General features: G+C 45.9%; 1 protein-coding gene across 1 annotated transcript; it reads left to right on the top strand.

Annotated features, from left to right (window-relative positions):
- The first annotated feature begins 14,115 nt into the window (after positions 1-14,115).
- On the top strand, positions 14,116-18,338 carry SOX17 (SRY-box transcription factor 17). Its single transcript, XM_031013581.3, has 2 exons — positions 14,116-14,625; positions 15,240-18,338. Exons 1-2 carry the CDS (start codon positions 14,319-14,321, stop codon positions 16,187-16,189), a joined length of 1,257 nt encoding a protein of 418 aa, XP_030869441.2. The 5' UTR covers positions 14,116-14,318; the 3' UTR covers positions 16,190-18,338.
- The last annotated feature ends 393 nt before the right edge of the window (positions 18,339-18,731 follow it).

The raw sequence follows: 18,731 nt of genomic DNA, 5'->3' as shown, positions 1-18,731 counted from the left end.
GGGAGCAGGTGAAAATCATATTGTTAATCACAAACAAACACAATTAACCAGCAACTGGATTAAGATACCTAATCAGTCAAAATTATTTAGAGGCTCTTATAACCATCACCCTTCTTTTGGAAGTTCCTGCTTGCTCTGTGAGATAATGCTCTGTTAATGAAATACATGTCCATAGGGGTCCCCTGAAGGGGACATTCCTCCTCTTAAAGTGACATAATGAGGCTTCAATAAAATCTCTAAGGGGGAAGAGTGTTTTAAAGAACAAGAGGAGATGTGAAAATGTGTGGTCAAGGACTAACCAAGAGTCAAATGCTTGCCCAGCTTTGGTCCCTCTGTGGGCTTTAAAGAAATCCTTCAGTAAGGCTCAGTCTCAGGTGATCTTCCATTCATTCAACAAATCTTGCGGAGTTCCCACGATGGGCCAGTCGCCAGCAGTTCTGGGCATGGGGGGCTGGGTACAGCAATGAACAACACAGGTAACACCCCAGAGAGCTAGCATTCTAATGGGCAGGGGGTAGACAGTACAAATAAATATAGAATGTAATGACTGCTAGTAATGAGTGCTTTAAAAAATTATAAAGCAGAGAACAGTGTGTCACAAGTTTGTGGAGGAGGTGGGGGACAGTAACGATTCTAGGTAGGATGTCTCTCTGAGTAGGTGTCGCTGAATGAGGGGACTGTAGTTCCAGGCAGAGGCAAGAGAATATGAGTTTCGAGCAAAAAGGAGCTTGGCATGTTCTGGGAATGGCCAGAAGCCAGTTGACTAGAACACTGTGATGAAGGCAGAGTCATGAAGGATGGGAGTAGAAGGATAGGAATGAGCCACTTCGGCTGGGCGCAGTGGCTCATGCCTGTAATCCCAGCACTTTGGGAGGCCGAGGCAGGCGGATCACTTGAGGTCAGGAGTTCGAGACCAGCCTGACCAACATAGTGAAACTCTGTCTCTACTAAAAATACAAAATTAGCCGGGCTTGGTGGCGAATGCCTGTAATATCAGCTACTTGGGAGGCTGAGGCAGAAGAATCACTTGAACCCAGGAGGTGGAGGTTGCGGTGAGCTGAGATCATGCCACTGCACTACAGCCTGGGCAATAGAGTGAGACTCCATCTCAAAAAAAAAAAATTAGATGGTCATGGTGGTGGGTGCCTGTAATCCCAGCTACTTGGGAGCCTGAGGAAGGAGAACTGCTTGAACCTGGAAGGCGGAGGTTGCAGTGAGCCAAGATCGTGCTGCACTCCAGCCTGGGAGACAGAGCAAGACTCCGTCTCAAAAAAAAAAAGAAAGAACCAGTTCATATGGGACCTTGTAGGTCACCAGCATGGATAGGATATTTACATAGGATTAAATCAAAATTGATGATTGTGATGTTATGCATGTGCACAAGAAAGTGCAAGGAGGATTCACTAATAAACTGTACCTAAATCAAATGCTAGGCAAAAGGTTAAAAAGTAGCTATAAGTTAACCATCTTTATAAATATGCCATTATAATTCATGTGTTAAACAGCATAAAATATGTACTGGCAAAATCAAATTAGCATAGGCCCTCCAACTGTTGAAGACTTAGACTGCTCAAGAATTAAAGCTTCAATTCGAACAACCACGCTAAAACTGAGTTGACATGTTAGGTATTTGTGGATCACCCTACATACAATGACCAAACCAGTTAGTCATATACATATGATTGCTATTTGTTAAATCATTCATGCTCAGAGTCTTTGCTTAACCAGAGGCTGCCCCTTCTGGCTCTGGGATGTCCTATCATCACCTTTTCTGTAGACACGACCCTGTCAGATTTTCCTCCTTTAGTCCTGGAAAGGGAGAAAAGATTTGCCAAGAAGAGAAGAGCCTGTTTACGTGCCCTAGGTCATCCACTGCAGCTAAACTTTTGGGGTATCTGTTTGTTTGTTTTGTTTTTTGAGGCAGGGTTTCGCTCTGTTGCCCAGGCTGGAGTGCAGTGGTGCAATCATGACTCACTGCAGCCTTAACCTCCTGGGCTCAAGTGATCCTTCCACCTCAGCCTCTCGAGTAGCTAGGACTACAAGTGTGCACCACCACGACTGGATTAAAAAAAAAAAAAAAATTGTAGAGACAGGCACTCACTATGTTGCCCAGGCTGGTCTCGAGCTCCTAGTCTCAAGCAATCCTCCCTCTTCTGCCTCCCAAAGTGCTGGGACTATAGGCATGAGCCACCGTGCTTGACCCGTAGCTAAACTTGTACCTGCGCACTGTCAGGTTTCCTGGGGCTGCCAGCAGTGCCGCTCCTGAGCTCTCTAAGAGAAAGCACCACACCAGGGATGCAGAATTCAGAGAGCCACTGAGCCTGCTTTGGAGACAGAGGGGTTGATCTTCATTTTAATGTAGTTCCACTGAACTTTCCCTCTCACACTGAAGATGGAAATGACTCATGGGAATTCAATCATGCAAAGAAGCAGTATAAATTAGATTGGCCAGCCTCTGCACTTGGGGCAAGTCATGCAATCTGGCTTGTTATGCATTATTTTCTTCATCTACAATCATGGAGAGTAATGTGTGTGTGGGTGTGGCTGACAGCGGGGAAAGGCAATATATTTATGAAATATTTCCTCAAAGCTGCCACATATTTTATTAACACATCTGGAAAATACTATTTAATGCTTACTCCTCTTTCTTCCTTTGGGTTTGTTTTGTTTTGTTTTGTTTTTGAGATGAAATCTTGCTCTGTCACCCAGGCTGGAGTGCAGCTGCACAATCTTGGCTCACTGCAACCTCCAACTCCCAGGTTCAAGTGATTCTGCTGCCTCAGCCTCCTGAGTAGCTGGGACTACAGGTATCTGCCACAACACCCAGCTAATTTTTGTATTTTTAGTAGAGATGGGGTTTCACCATGTTGGCGAGGCTGGTCTCGAACTCCTGACCTCGTGATCTGCCCACCTCCACCTCCCAAAGTGCTGGGATTACAGGAGTAAGCCACTGCGCCCGGCCCCCTTATGGTTTTTAAGAAAAGAAATCCTAGTTTTGCTTTAGCCATGACTAAAAGCCCAAGGCGCAAAGAATATTTGTTTGTTTGTTTGTTTTGTTTTTTGTTTTTTGAGACACAGTCTTGCTTTGTTGCCCAGGCTGGAGTGCAGTGGCGTGATCTCGGCTCACTGCAACCTCCAACTCCCCGGTTCAAGAGATTCTCGTGCCTCAGCCTCCCAAGTAGCTGGGACTGCAGGCACACACCACCAATATTTTAGTTCTTAATGGTACAATCTTACAGTTTTAAAACGATGAGTGACTGCATTCAAGACAAACCAAAATTGTGCCTTGTAATTTTGTTTTTAACTGATGCCTGAGGAACGTGCCAGCAGGTAAAGGGAGTGAAGACGAAAACATCAATTAGCTTAGAGTTTATGGTCACACTCGATACTTAAAATAATTTTTAAATAGATTTAAACAAGTAATTCTTTCTTTCTCTCGCTTTGGGGCATGGAGAAAGCAGGGTGCTGGGCAAAGCCTGCGCAGAGGTGCTGGCATGCCTGGAAGCCAGAAAAATGGGGGCTGGGAGCGGGCATTGGTGTGGCCGGGAGCCTGATTACAGCGAGCGCGTGTGTGCACATATGGAGAGAAACAGGAGCCAGGTTTCTCACTGTGGGAAAAGAGACTTACAAATACAGCAAAGGAGCAGTCTAGAAAGAACCCTAAGATGTTGGATTGGAATTGGAGACTAACACAAGATATATATATACACACACGCAGAGGTAGATTTAGAAATAGTTATAGATATGTATGTATGTGGACACACACGTATACATACATGAGCATACATTATTTCCTAGCTCTGTCTTTTGAGGGTGCCTGGAAGCAGGGACAGTACAGTACTGATGAGAACTCAGATTTCCACTTCTAAATGCCATCCTCCACAAAAAGATGCTCTTGATCCTTGGAGAAATGCCTGGATCTAGGGCTAAATGAAGGGAAAATTCAAAATGAGCCTGGAATATCGTGTTGTGCTAAAAAGTATGAAAATGGTCAAAGGGTTATAAGGACATATCAAAAGAATACAGGAGCTAGCTCGAAAGGCACCTCACTGGCCAAATCTGTGGCAACTGCAGCACCCAAACTATTGATACAAACTAGGGAATAAAAAGAGAATCAATTGGCCGGGCATGGTGTAATCACGCCTGTAATCCCAGCACTTTGGGAGGCTGAGGTGGGCGAATCACCTGAGGTCAGGAGTTCGAGACCAGCCTGGCCAACATGGTGAAACCCTGTCTGTACCAAAAATACAAAAATGTTAGCTGGGTGTGGTGGTGGGCACCTGTAATCCCAGCTACTTGGGAGGCTGAGGCAGGAGAATCACTTGAACCTGGGAGGCAGAGGTTGCAGTGAGCCAAGAACATGCCATTGCACTCCAGCCTAGGTGACAAGAGTGAAACTCCGTCTCAAAAAAAAAAAAAAAAAAAAAGGAATCCACAGAGATACAAATAAACAAACAAATAAAAGAAGGGAGAACTTCCTTACAGTAGACGGAATACATGCCATTTCATTGTCAGAGTTCTCAACATAAAGACACACACAAAATTCTCACTTATAAAGGGGAAAAATAGTGACCTGAAGGTAGAGAAACTGGGTAGACACCAACTTGATGAAGTGACCAGATTAGCATCACCAGTGATGATGAGACATCCGACGGCCTTCCTTGTCACACCCTGATGGGAGCACACCACCATATCAACGATTTTCCTACAAAGAATGTATGAGTTAACATAGACAGACCAGGGTGTGGGACATTCTTGGCATGAAAGGCCTGCACTCTTTAAAACTATAAAGGTTATAAGACAGACAGAAAAATATGGAAGACCTTTGATAAATAAATGTAACGTGATCCTGAATTGGATGTTGGGCCAGAAAGCTGCTGGATTTGGATTGAGTATGTGGCTTAGATGGTAGTGACGTATGGTAGTAATGTCAATTTCCTAATTTGTATGGTATTTGATGGTTTTGGGGAGAGTGTCCACATTTTAGGGGAATATACACTGGAGTATTTGGAGTAAGTGATGAGACATTGTGCCACAGCTTGCTCTCAAATGGGTCAGAAAAAGACTAATGGCATGCATATATGCATATGATTTAATATAGAATATGTAACAATATATCCATATTACATATTTATATAGTATCTATATTAATATATTATATACTAATGTATTCTATATTTCTATTGTTCTGTGTATGTATATTTAGAAAAGAAGAATGAGATGGAACAAATGTGGGAAAATGTTTATTTAGATAGAGATGGAGCAAAAGAGAAAATGCTGGTGAGGTGCAGTGGCTCACGCCTATAATCCTAGCACTTTGGAAGGTCAAGGCAGGTGGATCACTTGAGGTCAGGAGTTCGAGACTAGCCTGGCCAACATGGTGAAAACCTATCTCTACTAAAAATATAAAAATTAGCCTGGTGTGGTGGCGCAAACCTGTAATCCCGGCTACTGAGGAGGCTGAGGCAGGAGAATCAAGTGAACCTGAGAGGCGGAGGTTGCAATGAGCCTAGATCACGCCACTGCACTCCAGCCTGTGCGACAGTGAGACTCCGTCTGAAAAAAAAAGAAAGCTAACACAGCAGTCTCAGAAAAGGTGATACAGTTCTTTGTGTTATTCTTGGAACTTCTCTGCAAGTTTGACATTATTTCAAAATAAGTGATTTTAAAAGAATATCTGTGTATTTATATAGTGGTATGAGTAACAAACACTTTCATTTTTAGTGGAATATGTAGTATTTCATATGGAAGATATTTCCATGATTCAATACTCTCTAGGAATTCTGGAACTTGGAGGGAACGGGGTGGGTTATATAGCCCTTTTTAGCCCCTGTAAAAATGTTATATAACCAGAAAATGTCAAAAAGAAAGAGTTGTCTATTCTCTGTCCAAATTCCCAAATTCTACTTTTAGATTAGCCACTGAAATAATCGATTAGCTTTACTAACGTAATGGAAACCCAGTAAATCCATAATCATTCGTCATAAAAGTAGAATCTGCTTTCCCCTGGATCAAAGGTGGGACCCTCTGTGCAATAATTAATTTCAAATAATTGTAAAAAGGGTTTGCTCTATAAAAAAATAGCATTCCATTTTTACCCAAAGCAGTATAGTCTTCTTTACGGTCCCTGACTTGCGTTTTATCTCAATTTGCTATTTTTTTCTGTACAGAAAATTTTCTCTGAATCATTGTATCCCTAGAGACACACACACACACACACACACACACACACACACACACACACACACGCACACACACAGTTTTACTCAGCACTTTTACTTTACAAAGGTGTCTGTGATCATTTTTTTCACTTCTTTGTCTGACAAAGATCTGACATTCTCCCCTTCTTTTTTTGGGAAAATTGAGGGTGAGGACTTGCAATTTACCTGGTAGCAAGTTATTGAACAACCGAGACTAGAATTTAGAGTCTTTTCACTCTACAACACAAAGATCTAGCCTAGGTTAGTACATTTGTGGGTTATTCTTCCTTTAAAATACTTGATACCAGGCACACTTATTGAGATTGTACTCTGCCTCTGTAAGTCTTTAGGAGAAGAATTTAGGCCTACCCATGTAAATACCCATTTGCAAAGCATCTCTTTGCATTGCAAAGTTATACTAATAGAATATTGAATGCTTTGCAATTGTATTTTTGCTTGCCGGTTGTAACAGGGTTTTAGAAGGTTGACATTCACAAAACAAAGACTTCTTTTACCACCAGAGTAAAAATGCTCACATTCAAATATAACTAGAAAATGAACAATAATTTATAGAGAAATCTCTGAAAGTTTTGCTAGTGTAAGACAATTTTGATTAAAGTATAACAATGTTGTTACTAGCTATCATAGATGCTAACACATGATATTACACATTTCATCTAGTTGCTATAATGCATGTACCCTCAACACTGTGGTAGTTTTATTTTATTTTTTCTTACAATGTTTTCATAAGCTAACATGCATTTATTTAATTTAATTTTATTTATTAAATACCTGTGTAGAACTTACTATGTGCCTGGCCCTATTATAAGTAGTTTATGAATAATTAATTCATTTCATCCTCATAAAACTCCCTGAGGTCATTACTCTTACCATCCTCCAGTTCACAGATGAGGTATAAAGAAGATTAAGCAACGTGTCCAAGGAATACACCACTGGTAAACTGTAGAACTAGAATTCCAGCCCAAGCAGTTCAACTCCAAATATGTGTTCATACCCAATGTGTCATGCTGTGCTAAGCCTCAGATTCACAGTTGTTGGATAATTATTTGTGGATTAAATGAACAAATTACTCTCTTGTTTCTTAGGCTGATTTGTAAGCATTAAGCAAATTACCCAATTGTTCTGTACCTTATTTTTTCACTTTGTAAAACAGAATTGATAATATTTGCCATCCATTTCTCTTCCAAACAACAGGAAGAATGGAGAGCATTTACTTTACCTACCTGCTGTATGTTTTTATGTCTTTAAGACTGGATCTGCAGTGGGTCTAGAGTAGGCTAACAACTTATACCTTAAACAGGCAACAAAACCACAATTCAGTATAATTAAGTTGCTTTCCATCTGAATGAGCGTGAAGTAGAGGGGCAAAAGTTTGAGAACTTCAACTTCCTTACACATGAGCTTTATTCCCATTTAACTCTGAACTGTTCTCTCTTTTTTTCAGCTGAATCAGAATTTGTTTGTGTAAAATAATAGTTAAAATAAATGAAATGTTATCTAGGGCTTAGATTATATGATCTAATAAAAATATCAAGTTATAGATCTTCTAAATGAAAATGCTTTCCTCTTACAGCACTACATCTCTAATATTTAAAAATTATCAGGACCTAGTTAGGGATAACACTGGAAGTTTCTGTGCCAAGGGTCCTTACTCCATCTCTGTCTATCCACTGTCTTTATTTTGTCCCTGCGCTTTCCATTAGGTTCCTTATTGGCTGTAGACATGGCATGAAAAGAAATTCAAAACAAGACCCACTAATGTTTTGTTTTGTTTTTTTAGAAACAGGATCTTGCTCTCTTGCCCAGGCTGGAGTGCAGTGATACAGACATGGCTCATTGCAGCCTCCATCTCCTGAAGACCCACTACTGATAGCAGCAAGGGCAGATAGCTGGTCCAAGCACTCTTGTGTGCTTTTGAGCAAATCATCTGTCCTTTCTCAATCTTAATCTCCTCTTCTGAAAAATGAGGCTAATAACAAAGGCTGCACTGTCTACCTCCAGAGCTGTCAGGAGGGTCAGAGGAGTTAGTGAAACTGCTTTGTAAACTGTCCTCTACCATTATGAAGAAGTTAATACTAAAGATCAGTTTTGAAAAATTTTCCAAATATAGACATTTGCTTTTGCATTATATCCACATGCAAAATTATCCATTTACATTCTTGGCCCGGAGCTCCAAGTGGAATCAGTTCAGAAAAGAAACAGAATTTGACTTAATCCTCAAAAAAGGTGGTATTTCAGATGCTCAATGAATGTCTGGAGACTAAACTCCTGGTGAATGAGAAAAAGAATATGACAGACCTGAAGTCAGATGACCACAGGCCTACACAGATGTGTCTGAGATGAGAACAGTCTTCGCTAAGGTCTACAGAGGTCATTCTCAGTGCCTTTGCTAAGGTCTACAGAGGTCATTCTCAGTGCCTTGCCTTGTAGGGAGATGACCTTAGGACTCCGTCCATGACAGCTGTAACAGTATACTGAAGAATATATTGAAGACCAGTGAATTGCGTGGGCTCTCAGGATATAAAGATGAAATGTACCAAAGACCCTGTGTTGTTATTAAAGAGTTTAATTTAAACTCTTTAAAGAGTTTATTAAAGAGTTTATTAAAGAGTTGTTATTAAGACAAAGTTTTAGCAAGGTCCAAAAAGTGGACAGAGAAGAAAATTTAGTTAACAGGTTAACCAACTACTGACTGCAAAGGAATCTAGCAAGGATCCCTAACATTTTCTCTTCTGTTCAGAAACTTTGGAAGCCAATTCAGGTACCCTTTCAAAATCTGACATGTGTGTGGCTAAAGTTGTACAAAACAGTGGGTAATGAGTGTTGTCAGAAGTAGCCTGTCCTATGCCCTATTTAACTTTGATCACTTCCATGATAACAAAATGCACACCTTGCCCTAACCATCTGGCACAATCCAGCCCTGCTTACTAGGGAAACTTGGCAAGCCAGAGTTTTCAGGGTGGAAAGGAAACCTATTATCTCTACTAGAAAAAAAAAAAAAAATCTCAAAGCGCTTGACCTACTGATGTCAGCATCACCTTTACATGCCAGGAACAAATTATTACAGAAGACCATACCTAGAACACCCAGCTGGAAGTTAATGAATCAGGGAGGAAGACTAATGACACGGCACGGTACATTCCTCCGAGGCAGGGACCGCGTCTATTCTCCTTCGGGTGGGAGTGGAAGTGCTCTGCGCACAGTGGGCACGCTGCTGATAAGGCTGTCTGGTCAGGTGAGGACACAGGTCTCCAGGGAAAGCCCTGCCCTCTCCTAGGGTGTGGATGGGGGAAGTGGGAGTAGGAGTTCAGCTGCATAGAAGCTCTGCCGCTATTGAAATCCCTTTTAAGGCTGAGGGGCAGATCTGAAAGGGGTGAGCAAGACAGTACTGTGTATGTGACGAGTCCTGGGTGAGGAACGGGACCCTCTCCCTCATTCCCAACGCCACCTCCCCCTGGAGTCTGAGGTTCCACAGCCCAGGCAATAAAGGGAAGTAGCCCACACACCTCAACCCGGGGCCACAGTGGGAGGTGGGGAGATCTAAGAAACACTCCACGGATGAGTTTCTGAAGAGGGAAGTGGACCGGGAACAGCGCATTTCCTGCTTCGCCTGTGCAAATCCCAGGCGGGGCCAAGCGGGAACGGGGACACGGTCTAGGAATCGCCCGCTGCCAGGGCGGGGTTGGGGGGCAGCCTCGAGGGGACACCGCGGAACCAGGGAGGGATGCGCGTGGAGGGAGTGGGAGAAGGCGTCCAAGTAAAATGTATGCTCCGGTCATCGGGGGTAACGCGCGTCCCCAAATCCCCTCTCGCTGTCGCCCTTTTTTTCAGTCCTCACGGGGAGACGCCGGCGCCGCAGTGGAGCACCGCAGGGGCTGGATCGGACCCGCACTGCAGCATCTGCAGGGCTCCGACCTGGTGCGGGCCTCCAAGGCAGGGGGCGCGCGGCGGCACAGCCGGTGGCCGCGATTTTCCGGGCCATTCCTTCCCCCCTACCACTCCCCTCCCGCCCGCGACCTTCGACCTCCATCCTGGACCCAAGGGGTACTGGCCTGGGGACAAGGAGGAGACGTTAAAGGTATCAAGGGGCGCGGCACCGCCGCCTAGACGGCGCCGGGACGCGAGGTGCGAATCGGCGGCGTCCGGCTGCGCTGCCCTACCTGGGAGGTGCGGGACCCTCGGCCGCGCTCCACCGCCGCGCGCCACCTCGTGCTGGCCTCCGGGAGGCAGCCGCCCGCGCACGATTTATAAATGCAAAGGCCTTATTGTTGTTCTTTGTTCAGGGATACCATTGTCTAGTCATCCACGGGCAGCCTGGAGTTTTCCCAGGGTTTGCGGCGCGCACTCCCCTCCCCCACCCCCACAGACTTGCTCTCCAGCGCCAACCCGGATCTGCCTAGGTGCCCACGGGTCCTTCCCGATCGACTTGAGTGTCCTTCCTTCAGCCCCTGCTTTCCCAGCATCGAAAACACAAAAGCCTGCCGGAAATCACCCAGCCTTTGCCTGGTCACTCAGGGGCCCACGGATAAGCGTGGCTCTGATTCCTCCAGGTCAGCCCCACGGTTCGCCACCTACCCGAGTTAATTTCTGCGCCCGCTGACCAAAGGCCTCAACTGGCAACGGGCACAGCTTCTTGGTGCGCTAGTCGCTTCCTTGCCCAGCCTTTCGAGCCTCGGGTCCGGCCCAAGGACCCGGGGACGTGAGCGCAATTAGTAGCCAGGAGCCCTGCGACCCTGGACCGTGCAGTGCTAACGCACCCGACCGGCTATGCGAGCGGTGTACTCGGCTCTTACTTGTGAAACTTGTTTCCCCCAACCCCTGCGTAAATCTCTCGTGTTGAGAAAAGCAAGGCTTGCAGGAAGCCACTCCGGATGTTTGCTGCTTTACATGTGGCATTTGTGGCTGGCTCTGATAACGTCCCGGGGCACCACGTATTAAAGTGAAGAGACTGAAATAGAAGGCTCCACACACAGCGCGGGTCAGCGACGTCGCCGCCCTCCACACTGCCCCCCGAAAATATAAGACAAGCGAATGATCAGAAGAAATGAGATCTAACTAGGTCACAGTATGTAAAAGGGACTAGTCTTGGAAAGCCACCACAATTCCTCCCCTGTAAATTTGTAAACTGTGAATTTATGATCTCAGGGAGGGTGTTATAAGAAGTAGGGGGAGGGGCGCCAAAATCTGAAGCTCCTACTCCAACCTATGATTGTGTACTTTCACCCGATTTCTCTTACCAGACCAAGATCAGTCCCCAGGAACAAGGGCAAATAAAAATAGGGAAACCCGGCCGGGCGCGGTGGCTCATGCCTGTAATCCCAGCACTTCTGGGAGGCCAAGGTGGTGGATCACCTGAGGTCAGGAGTTTGAGACCAGCCTGACCAGTATGATGAAACCCCGTCTCTACTAAAAATACAAAAATTAGCTGGGCGTGGTGGCATGCGTCTGTAATCCCAGCTACTCGGGAGGCTGAGACAGGAGAATCGCTTGAATCGGGGAGGCGGAGGTTGCAGCGAGCCGAGATCGCGCCATTGCACTCCAGCCTGGGCAACAAGAGGGAAACTCTGTCTCAATAAATGAATAAGTTAATAAATCAATAAAATATGGAAACCCCACGTTTTCTTCCCCACCATTTTCTCCACCTTCTTGGCTCCCAAGTGCACCTCTCCCGATAATGAGCTGGGTGAGGAAGAGCATGAGGATGAAGCAAGTGTACAGGGCTAAATCTGTATATGTACATTTTTTGGACTCACACCTGGATTGTATTTCCTGTAGTGTTTTTTAAGGAATTAGTCAAACAGACTAGACAGATAAAAATGAATTCTGGACCAGATTGTTTTTTAATTTTCAATGTTTATTCTAGGAAAACTCCTTAGTTCATAAAAGATTTTGTGTTAAGAGAAAATTCCGCTTTGAGATCTTTGAAAAATATTTATTATTATCCAGAAAAGTTAGAAAAGATCTCAAAAAAAAAAAAAAAAAAAACCACAGCAAAAAACAAGGTACTACGGGATTGATTTGTAGATTGCTCTCTCTCCTCCTATAGTTTTGTTGCTTATTTAATCATTTGCAATGTGCTTTTGCTTTATTCTGAAGCCCATTTTTTTTCAGAAAAAATAAAGCTTTAAAAGTACATCATCATTTAAATTTGTCTAAAATCAACCGCTTTCAAAACTACCAACTAAAAGTAACACCCCTCTATGATTTCTTCATGCAGATTTAATTTTTGTTCTTGTTTGAATCTTAGAGACCCAGGAACTAGAAACACTTTCTTAACTTGTCCCCTAGCCAAGGCTTCACAGATACTTGCAGAATTAAAGATAAGTTGGCTTAAAATAATTGTGTAAGAGTTCTTTTGAGAAAAAGCAATGCCAGATAAACTGAAGGCCAGGAGTTTGCAAAAGTTTTGTATTTTTATGGATGCCATTAATAAGCAAGACTGGACAGACGGTCTTGTTGTTGTAGTATCACACTCAAAGCAGCAGCATTTTACTTCTCAGATTCCAGGTGTAAACTCTACTTTTTTATCATGCCTTCATAATAAAGAAAATCTGTTCTGGAGATTCGTATACTGATTTCTTTGCAAAGTTATCTCTAATTATGCAGGAATGGCTGTTAGTTGCCCTCAAAAACCAACACAAATACACAAACACAACAGCCTGGCTTAGTGATTATTAAGAGCTGCAAGTCTGAAGGCGGACTGCTGGGTGTGAATTCCACCTTCTCAACGCTGTAGTCTCCATCAAGTTCCTTAACTTCTCTGCCTCAGTTTCCTTTCCTGTGAGATAAGAGTCTACCTCAGGGTTAATATGAGGATATGCTCCTTTGCTAATGCTGGAGGGCGCTAGGAATAGCAGTGGCAGGCTGTGTCATTTCTTAGTGCTGCATAACGGCTTGTTTTAAAAGTCCCACTGAAAACTTTTTTTTCCAGATCGAAACACAAGTTTAATAGTCATTCAGATTTCATTCCAGTCTAAACAAACGTATAGAAATCTAATTATCTGCCAGAATAACCGCTTTAAACTGACTCTAAGAACCACAGTTACTTTGCAGCTAAAACAGATTGTTCTCTTCCCCCAAACAAACTCGGACATTTAGACAAATATTGCTGCTGTCTTTACATTTTAGAAATCAGTATTAAGGCTCACCTGTTACTGAACACATACGAGAAACAGTTTTGTTATGCGTATCTTATATACACCATGTATACATTTTCGTACTTTCACATGATGTGTATAATAAGATACACATAAAAACGGGTTGGCTTGTCATGAGTAAATGCTTTATTCTTCAGAGTGATGGAATATTGGATACAGAACGTCGTTCCATATTTAATCTTGCTTTAGAAAATTGGGATTTATCTTGGACACAGCATTTTGAATATAACACAGGCAAGTTGAGTCCTGGGGGAAAAATTGTATTTTTAAATTTATTATCAACGGTGTCTTTCGCATTTGAGAAAACACATTTGAAGATGCCCATGCAGTTCCTTGGAAGTAAACTAGGTCACCCACCACTGAAACACCCTCGGCTTCTACAAAAAGATGTGCTTTAAAGAGAATAGAATGGACGCTCAGTATGTTCATCTAAACGACCTTGGGCAAGTACGTCGATTCCAAGGTACAATCAGCCCTCCCAGACGGCTTTTCGAGTCTCCCTAACCCCGGTGGGAGAGGACGCGGCGCCAGAGCCCAGCTCCGGCTAGCTTTCCCGGGGGCAGGTGTAGCCTTGGGCGCGGGGCCGGGGGAGGGGCAAGGGGCGGGCGTGGGGTTGGACTGGGACGTGGGACTCGGACCACGGCCTGGGCGTGGGCCTAACGACGCGGGACCGGCCCGCCCTCGCCGCTCCATTGGCCACATCTGTGCAGAAAAGGCCCCGCGGCCCAGAGGCGCCCGCAGTGTCACTAGGCCGGCTGGGGGCCCTGGGTACGCTGTAGACCAGACCGCGACAGGCCAGAACACGGGCGGCGGCTTCGGGCCGGGAACCCGCGCAGCCCTCGGGGCATCTCAGTGCCTCACTCCCCACCCCCTCCCCCGGGTCGGGGGAGGCGGCGCGTCCGGCGGAGGGTTGAGGGGAGCGGGGCAGGCCTGGAGCGCCATGAGCAGCCCGGATGCGGGATACGCCAGTGACGACCAGAGCCAGACCCAGAGCGCGCTGCCCGCGGTGATGGCCGGGCTGGGCCCCTGCCCCTGGGCCGAGTCGCTGAGCCCCATCGGGGACATGAAGGTGAAGGGCGAGGCGCCGGCGAACAGCGGAGCGCCGGCCGGGGCCGCGGGCCGAGCCAAGGGCGAGTCCCGTATCCGGCGGCCGATGAACGCTTTCATGGTGTGGGCTAAGGACGAGCGCAAGCGGCTGGCGCAGCAGAATCCAGACCTGCACAACGCCGAGTTGAGCAAGATGCTGGGTGAGTCCGAGTCGGAGACCCAGGCGGCCGGGCGCGCTGGCGCGAATCGCTAGGCCGATATCTTAAATCCCAAACAGTGTTCTTTGCGAGCCTGACGCCCAAGACCAGGGGTGTGTAGCGGCCACGTCCTTTCTTAAGGCTCTGGGTTCCCTTCCCGCTTCCCGCTCTCCGACCCTCCAGAGCAGCTTTCCGCCTTGCTCTCCGGCTCCCGGATTCCCCAGGTGGCCGGGGGCGCGGGTCCAACGGCTCTGGGAAGGCGACTTCCCGGCACCTCCGGGCGGCGTGAGAGCACCCTTGGCCCTGAACTGGGCCGGTTGTGTCCATCCCTCGACCCCTTCCCTAGCTAGGTGTCCTTTTCTGTTTTTCGAACGACCGGGTGATGGGTGAGTGGAAAGCCGCTTCCAGGAGACCAAAAGAAAGGGGTGCCTTTAGAGGACGGGTGTTCCCCAAGGGCTCGGACTCAGGAGTCTCAGACCGCCCTCTTTAACTTCACCCCGGTTGCGCAATTCAAGGTCTGAGGGGAGAGGTGCGTCCGGGTGGGGCCAGGTGGGGCCTGGAGCGGGAGCGCAGCCGATAAGCCCTGCGCCCCTCTCCCCCTTCCTTCCACTGTGCAGGCAAGTCGTGGAAGGCGCTGACGCTGGCCGAGAAGCGGCCCTTCGTGGAAGAGGCAGAGCGGCTGCGCGTGCAGCACATGCAGGACCACCCCAACTACAAGTACCGGCCGCGGCGGCGCAAGCAGGTGAAGCGGCTGAAGCGGGTGGAGGGCGGCTTCCTGCACGGCCTGGCTGAGCCGCAGGCGGCCGCGCTGGGCCCCGAGGGCGGCCGCGTGGCCATGGACGGCCTGGGCCTCCAGTTCCCCGAGCAGGGCTTCCCCGCCGGCCCGCCGCTGCTGCCTCCGCACATGGGCGGCCACTACCGCGACTGCCAGAGTCTGGGCGCGCCTCCGCTCGACGGCTACCCGTTGCCCACGCCCGACACGTCCCCGCTGGACGGCGTGGACCCCGACCCGGCTTTCTTCGCTGCCCCGATGCCCGGGGACTGCCCGGCGGCCGGCACCTACAGCTACGCGCAGGTCTCGGACTACGCTGGCCCCCCGGAGCCTCCCGCCGGTCCCATGCACCCCCGACTCGGCCCAGAGCCCGCGGGTCCCTCGATTCCGGGCCTCCTGGCGCCACCCAGCGCCCTTCACATGTACTACGGCGCGATGGGCTCGCCCGGGGCGGGCGGCGGGCGCGGCTTCCAGATGCAGCCGCAACACCAGCACCAGCACCAGCACCAGCACCAGCACCAGCACCACCCCCCGGGCCCCGGACAGCCGTCGCCCCCTCCGGAGGCACTGCCCTGCCGGGACGGCACGGACCCCAGTCAGCCCGCCGAGCTCCTCGGGGAGGTGGACCGCACGGAATTTGAACAGTATCTGCACTTCGTGTGCAAGCCTGAGATGGGCCTCCCCTATCAGGGGCATGACTCCGGTGTGAATCTCCCCGACAGCCACGGGGCCATTTCCTCGGTGGTGTCCGACGCCAGCTCCGCGGTATATTACTGCAACTATCCTGACGTGTGACAGGTCCCTGATCCGCCCCAGCCTGCAGGCCAGAAGCAGTGTTACACACTTCCTGGAGGAGCTAAGGAAATCCTCAGACTCCTGGGTTTTTGTTGTTGCTGTTGTTGTTTTTTAAAAGGTGTGTTGGCATATAATTTATGGTAATTTATTTTGTCTGCCACTTGAACAGTTTGGGGGGGGTGAGGTTTCATCTAAAATTTGTTCAGAGATTTGTTTCCCATAGTTGGATTGTCAAAACCCTATTTCCAAGTTCAAGTTAACTAGCTTTGAATGTGTCCCAAAACAGCTTCCTCCATTTCCTGAAAGTTTATTGATCAAAGAAATGTTGTCCTGGGTGTGTTTTTTCAATCTTCTAAAAAATAAAATCTGGAATCCTGCTTTTTTGCTCTACTAGTACCTCTGTCACACTAGTCTTATCAAAAACCAGTTCTTAAGATCAATGTTAAGTTTATTAGTTAATGTAAATTTCTCATCCTCGAAAAGGGTGAACATAAATGCCTTTAAGGAGTATATCTAAAAATAAACATTAGGATATCTAAGTTTGATGTAATTGTTTCAGGAAGGAAAAAAGAAAAGCATTCTGGAATGAGCCTACTTCAAGTAATCTTAGTTTCTAAAACTAACGGTTAATATTTTCAATTCCAGTATATCACTTTAAGTAGAAGGGGATGTCCAAGTAATTTTGGTTTTCTAACTGTTGAATCATAAGCTTGACCTGCCCACAGAGGCTTTTCGGATGTTTTTATCTGTGTTTTGCCATCTCTTTACACTCCTCAACATTCAGTTTACCTTAATCTTCACATCTTTACACTTTGGGAAGTGGCAAGCGTCGCTGAGTTTAAGATAAAGGAGTCACAGAAACTAATCAAAATAAAATTTGCATTATGACAACTTTTAATACACTTTAGCATTTTATTTGATTAGTTTTTTTTTCTTTTAGATTTAATACATATACGGACGATTGCACAGACTTAGGGGAGAATCCATGAATGGTTTGTATGTATTGTCCCTATCTATCACCATCATTACTTTATCAAGAAGAAACAGTTACAGGGTTGTGAGTAAAAGATGGGGATCAGCCCCTGTAATCTGCCATACTAATTGCTGTGGCACGTCTCACCACATTTGAGGTTGAGACATAAATGGAAACAGCTGACTTATAATGGGCATTTCCTGTGCCAGATGTTTGTTCAATGCCATTCTAAACAGTGTGAGCCTCAACAAACCTGCAGGTTTAGGTGCTATTTTTCCCATTTTGTGAGAAAAGGAGGCACCAGGCCTTCCCCTGCCATGTATATGAAGGCTTGTATTACAAGTTCTTTTGACATATTTCTCACCTGTTTTCCTCTGGGCCAGTATGTATTCATGGGCACTGGGAGAATTTACATTATGTTGATGAGAAACCATATAATTATCCTTAGCAGCAAGTGCTATAGAAAAAGGAAAGGCTTGGAGGATAGCTTCCAGCATTTACATGGGAGAGATGTCTGAGCTGAAATGATTGGCTGGATTCTCTTGAAAAAGGGCATGGAATATGTTTTTTAGAAGGGATTCCTGGAATGTGAAGGATAGACAGTTTCAGTGAGGAAAGGTAAGTTTATTCTGTCAGGCACAACAGGCTTCCTTTAAAAAGGTTAAATTCTTTCTCTTAGCTCAGATGGGTTGTTTCTGCTTCCAGCCTGAGCTCCTGCAGGGTGTCCCAAGAGTTCCCAGTAGATAAAGTGGACAGAAGGGCTACCAGCCCAAGTTCAGGGCTGTGCTCAGATTACACTTGGCATTTTCATCATAGCCCAAGAAGACTCAGTTTTACCCTTGGCTGCCATCTCTTAACGATATTAAGATAAGTACGGAAAAGAGAAAGAAAAAGAGTTCTTAGGGGAAAGATCTAAAGTCCTGTAAATTACATCTTTAACTACTCACTAGGTGCAGGTGGAAAAGCAGTAAGAGCTAAAATTGTTAAGGTAATGTTCATGCATTTACATGAATGGAGGGATTGGTGTTCACAAATAATTTTTTGGGGGTGAGAAGCATCAAGCCAATTCCTTCTCTTTCCTCAAGCACACAGATCAAGTGACTGCAGGTAGCAGCTAGTGATTTTTTTTAATTCCTAATTTTAGTTTTTATGAGTACATAGTAGGGGTATATATTTATGGGGTACATGAGATGTTTTGATACAGATATGCAATGTGTAATAATCACATTATGTAAAATGGGGTATTTATTCCCCGCAGCATTTATCCTTTATGTTACAATCCAGTGATATTCTTAGTTATTTTAAAATGTACAATTAAATTAATATTGGCTATAGTCACTCTGTTGTGCTATCAAATACTAGGTCTTATTCCTTCTAACTATGTTTTTTTTTTTTGGTAGTTTTAAATTACCAAAACATTTGGTATCCTTAAACCCTTTCTCATTTTAAAGTACAGGGATGTGGGCCCTGGTGGCAAAATTAGAAATAGAGCTTTGGGGTCCATTACAGACCATTATAGTTTTAAAGTGAACGACAGAATGTAAAACTTCTGCCTAGGTCGAACGACTC

The sequence above is a fragment of the Gorilla gorilla genome, chromosome 7 (genome assembly GCF_029281585.2).
Source record: "Gorilla gorilla gorilla isolate KB3781 chromosome 7, NHGRI_mGorGor1-v2.1_pri, whole genome shotgun sequence".
Lineage (NCBI taxonomy): Eukaryota > Metazoa > Chordata > Mammalia > Primates > Hominidae > Gorilla > Gorilla gorilla.
Note: the sequence above shows the minus strand (reverse complement) of the source record. Positions and strands in the feature narration are given on the sequence as shown.

Coding starts and splice junctions, on each gene's coding strand:
- SOX17 (XM_031013581.3), top strand. CDS start 14,319: ATGAGCAGCCCGGATGCGGGATACGCCAGTGACGACCAGAGCCAGACC. Junction 14,626..15,239: donor CGAGTTGAGCAAGATGCTGG/GTGAGTCCGAGT, acceptor TCCACTGTGCAG/GCAAGTCGTGGAAGGCGCTG.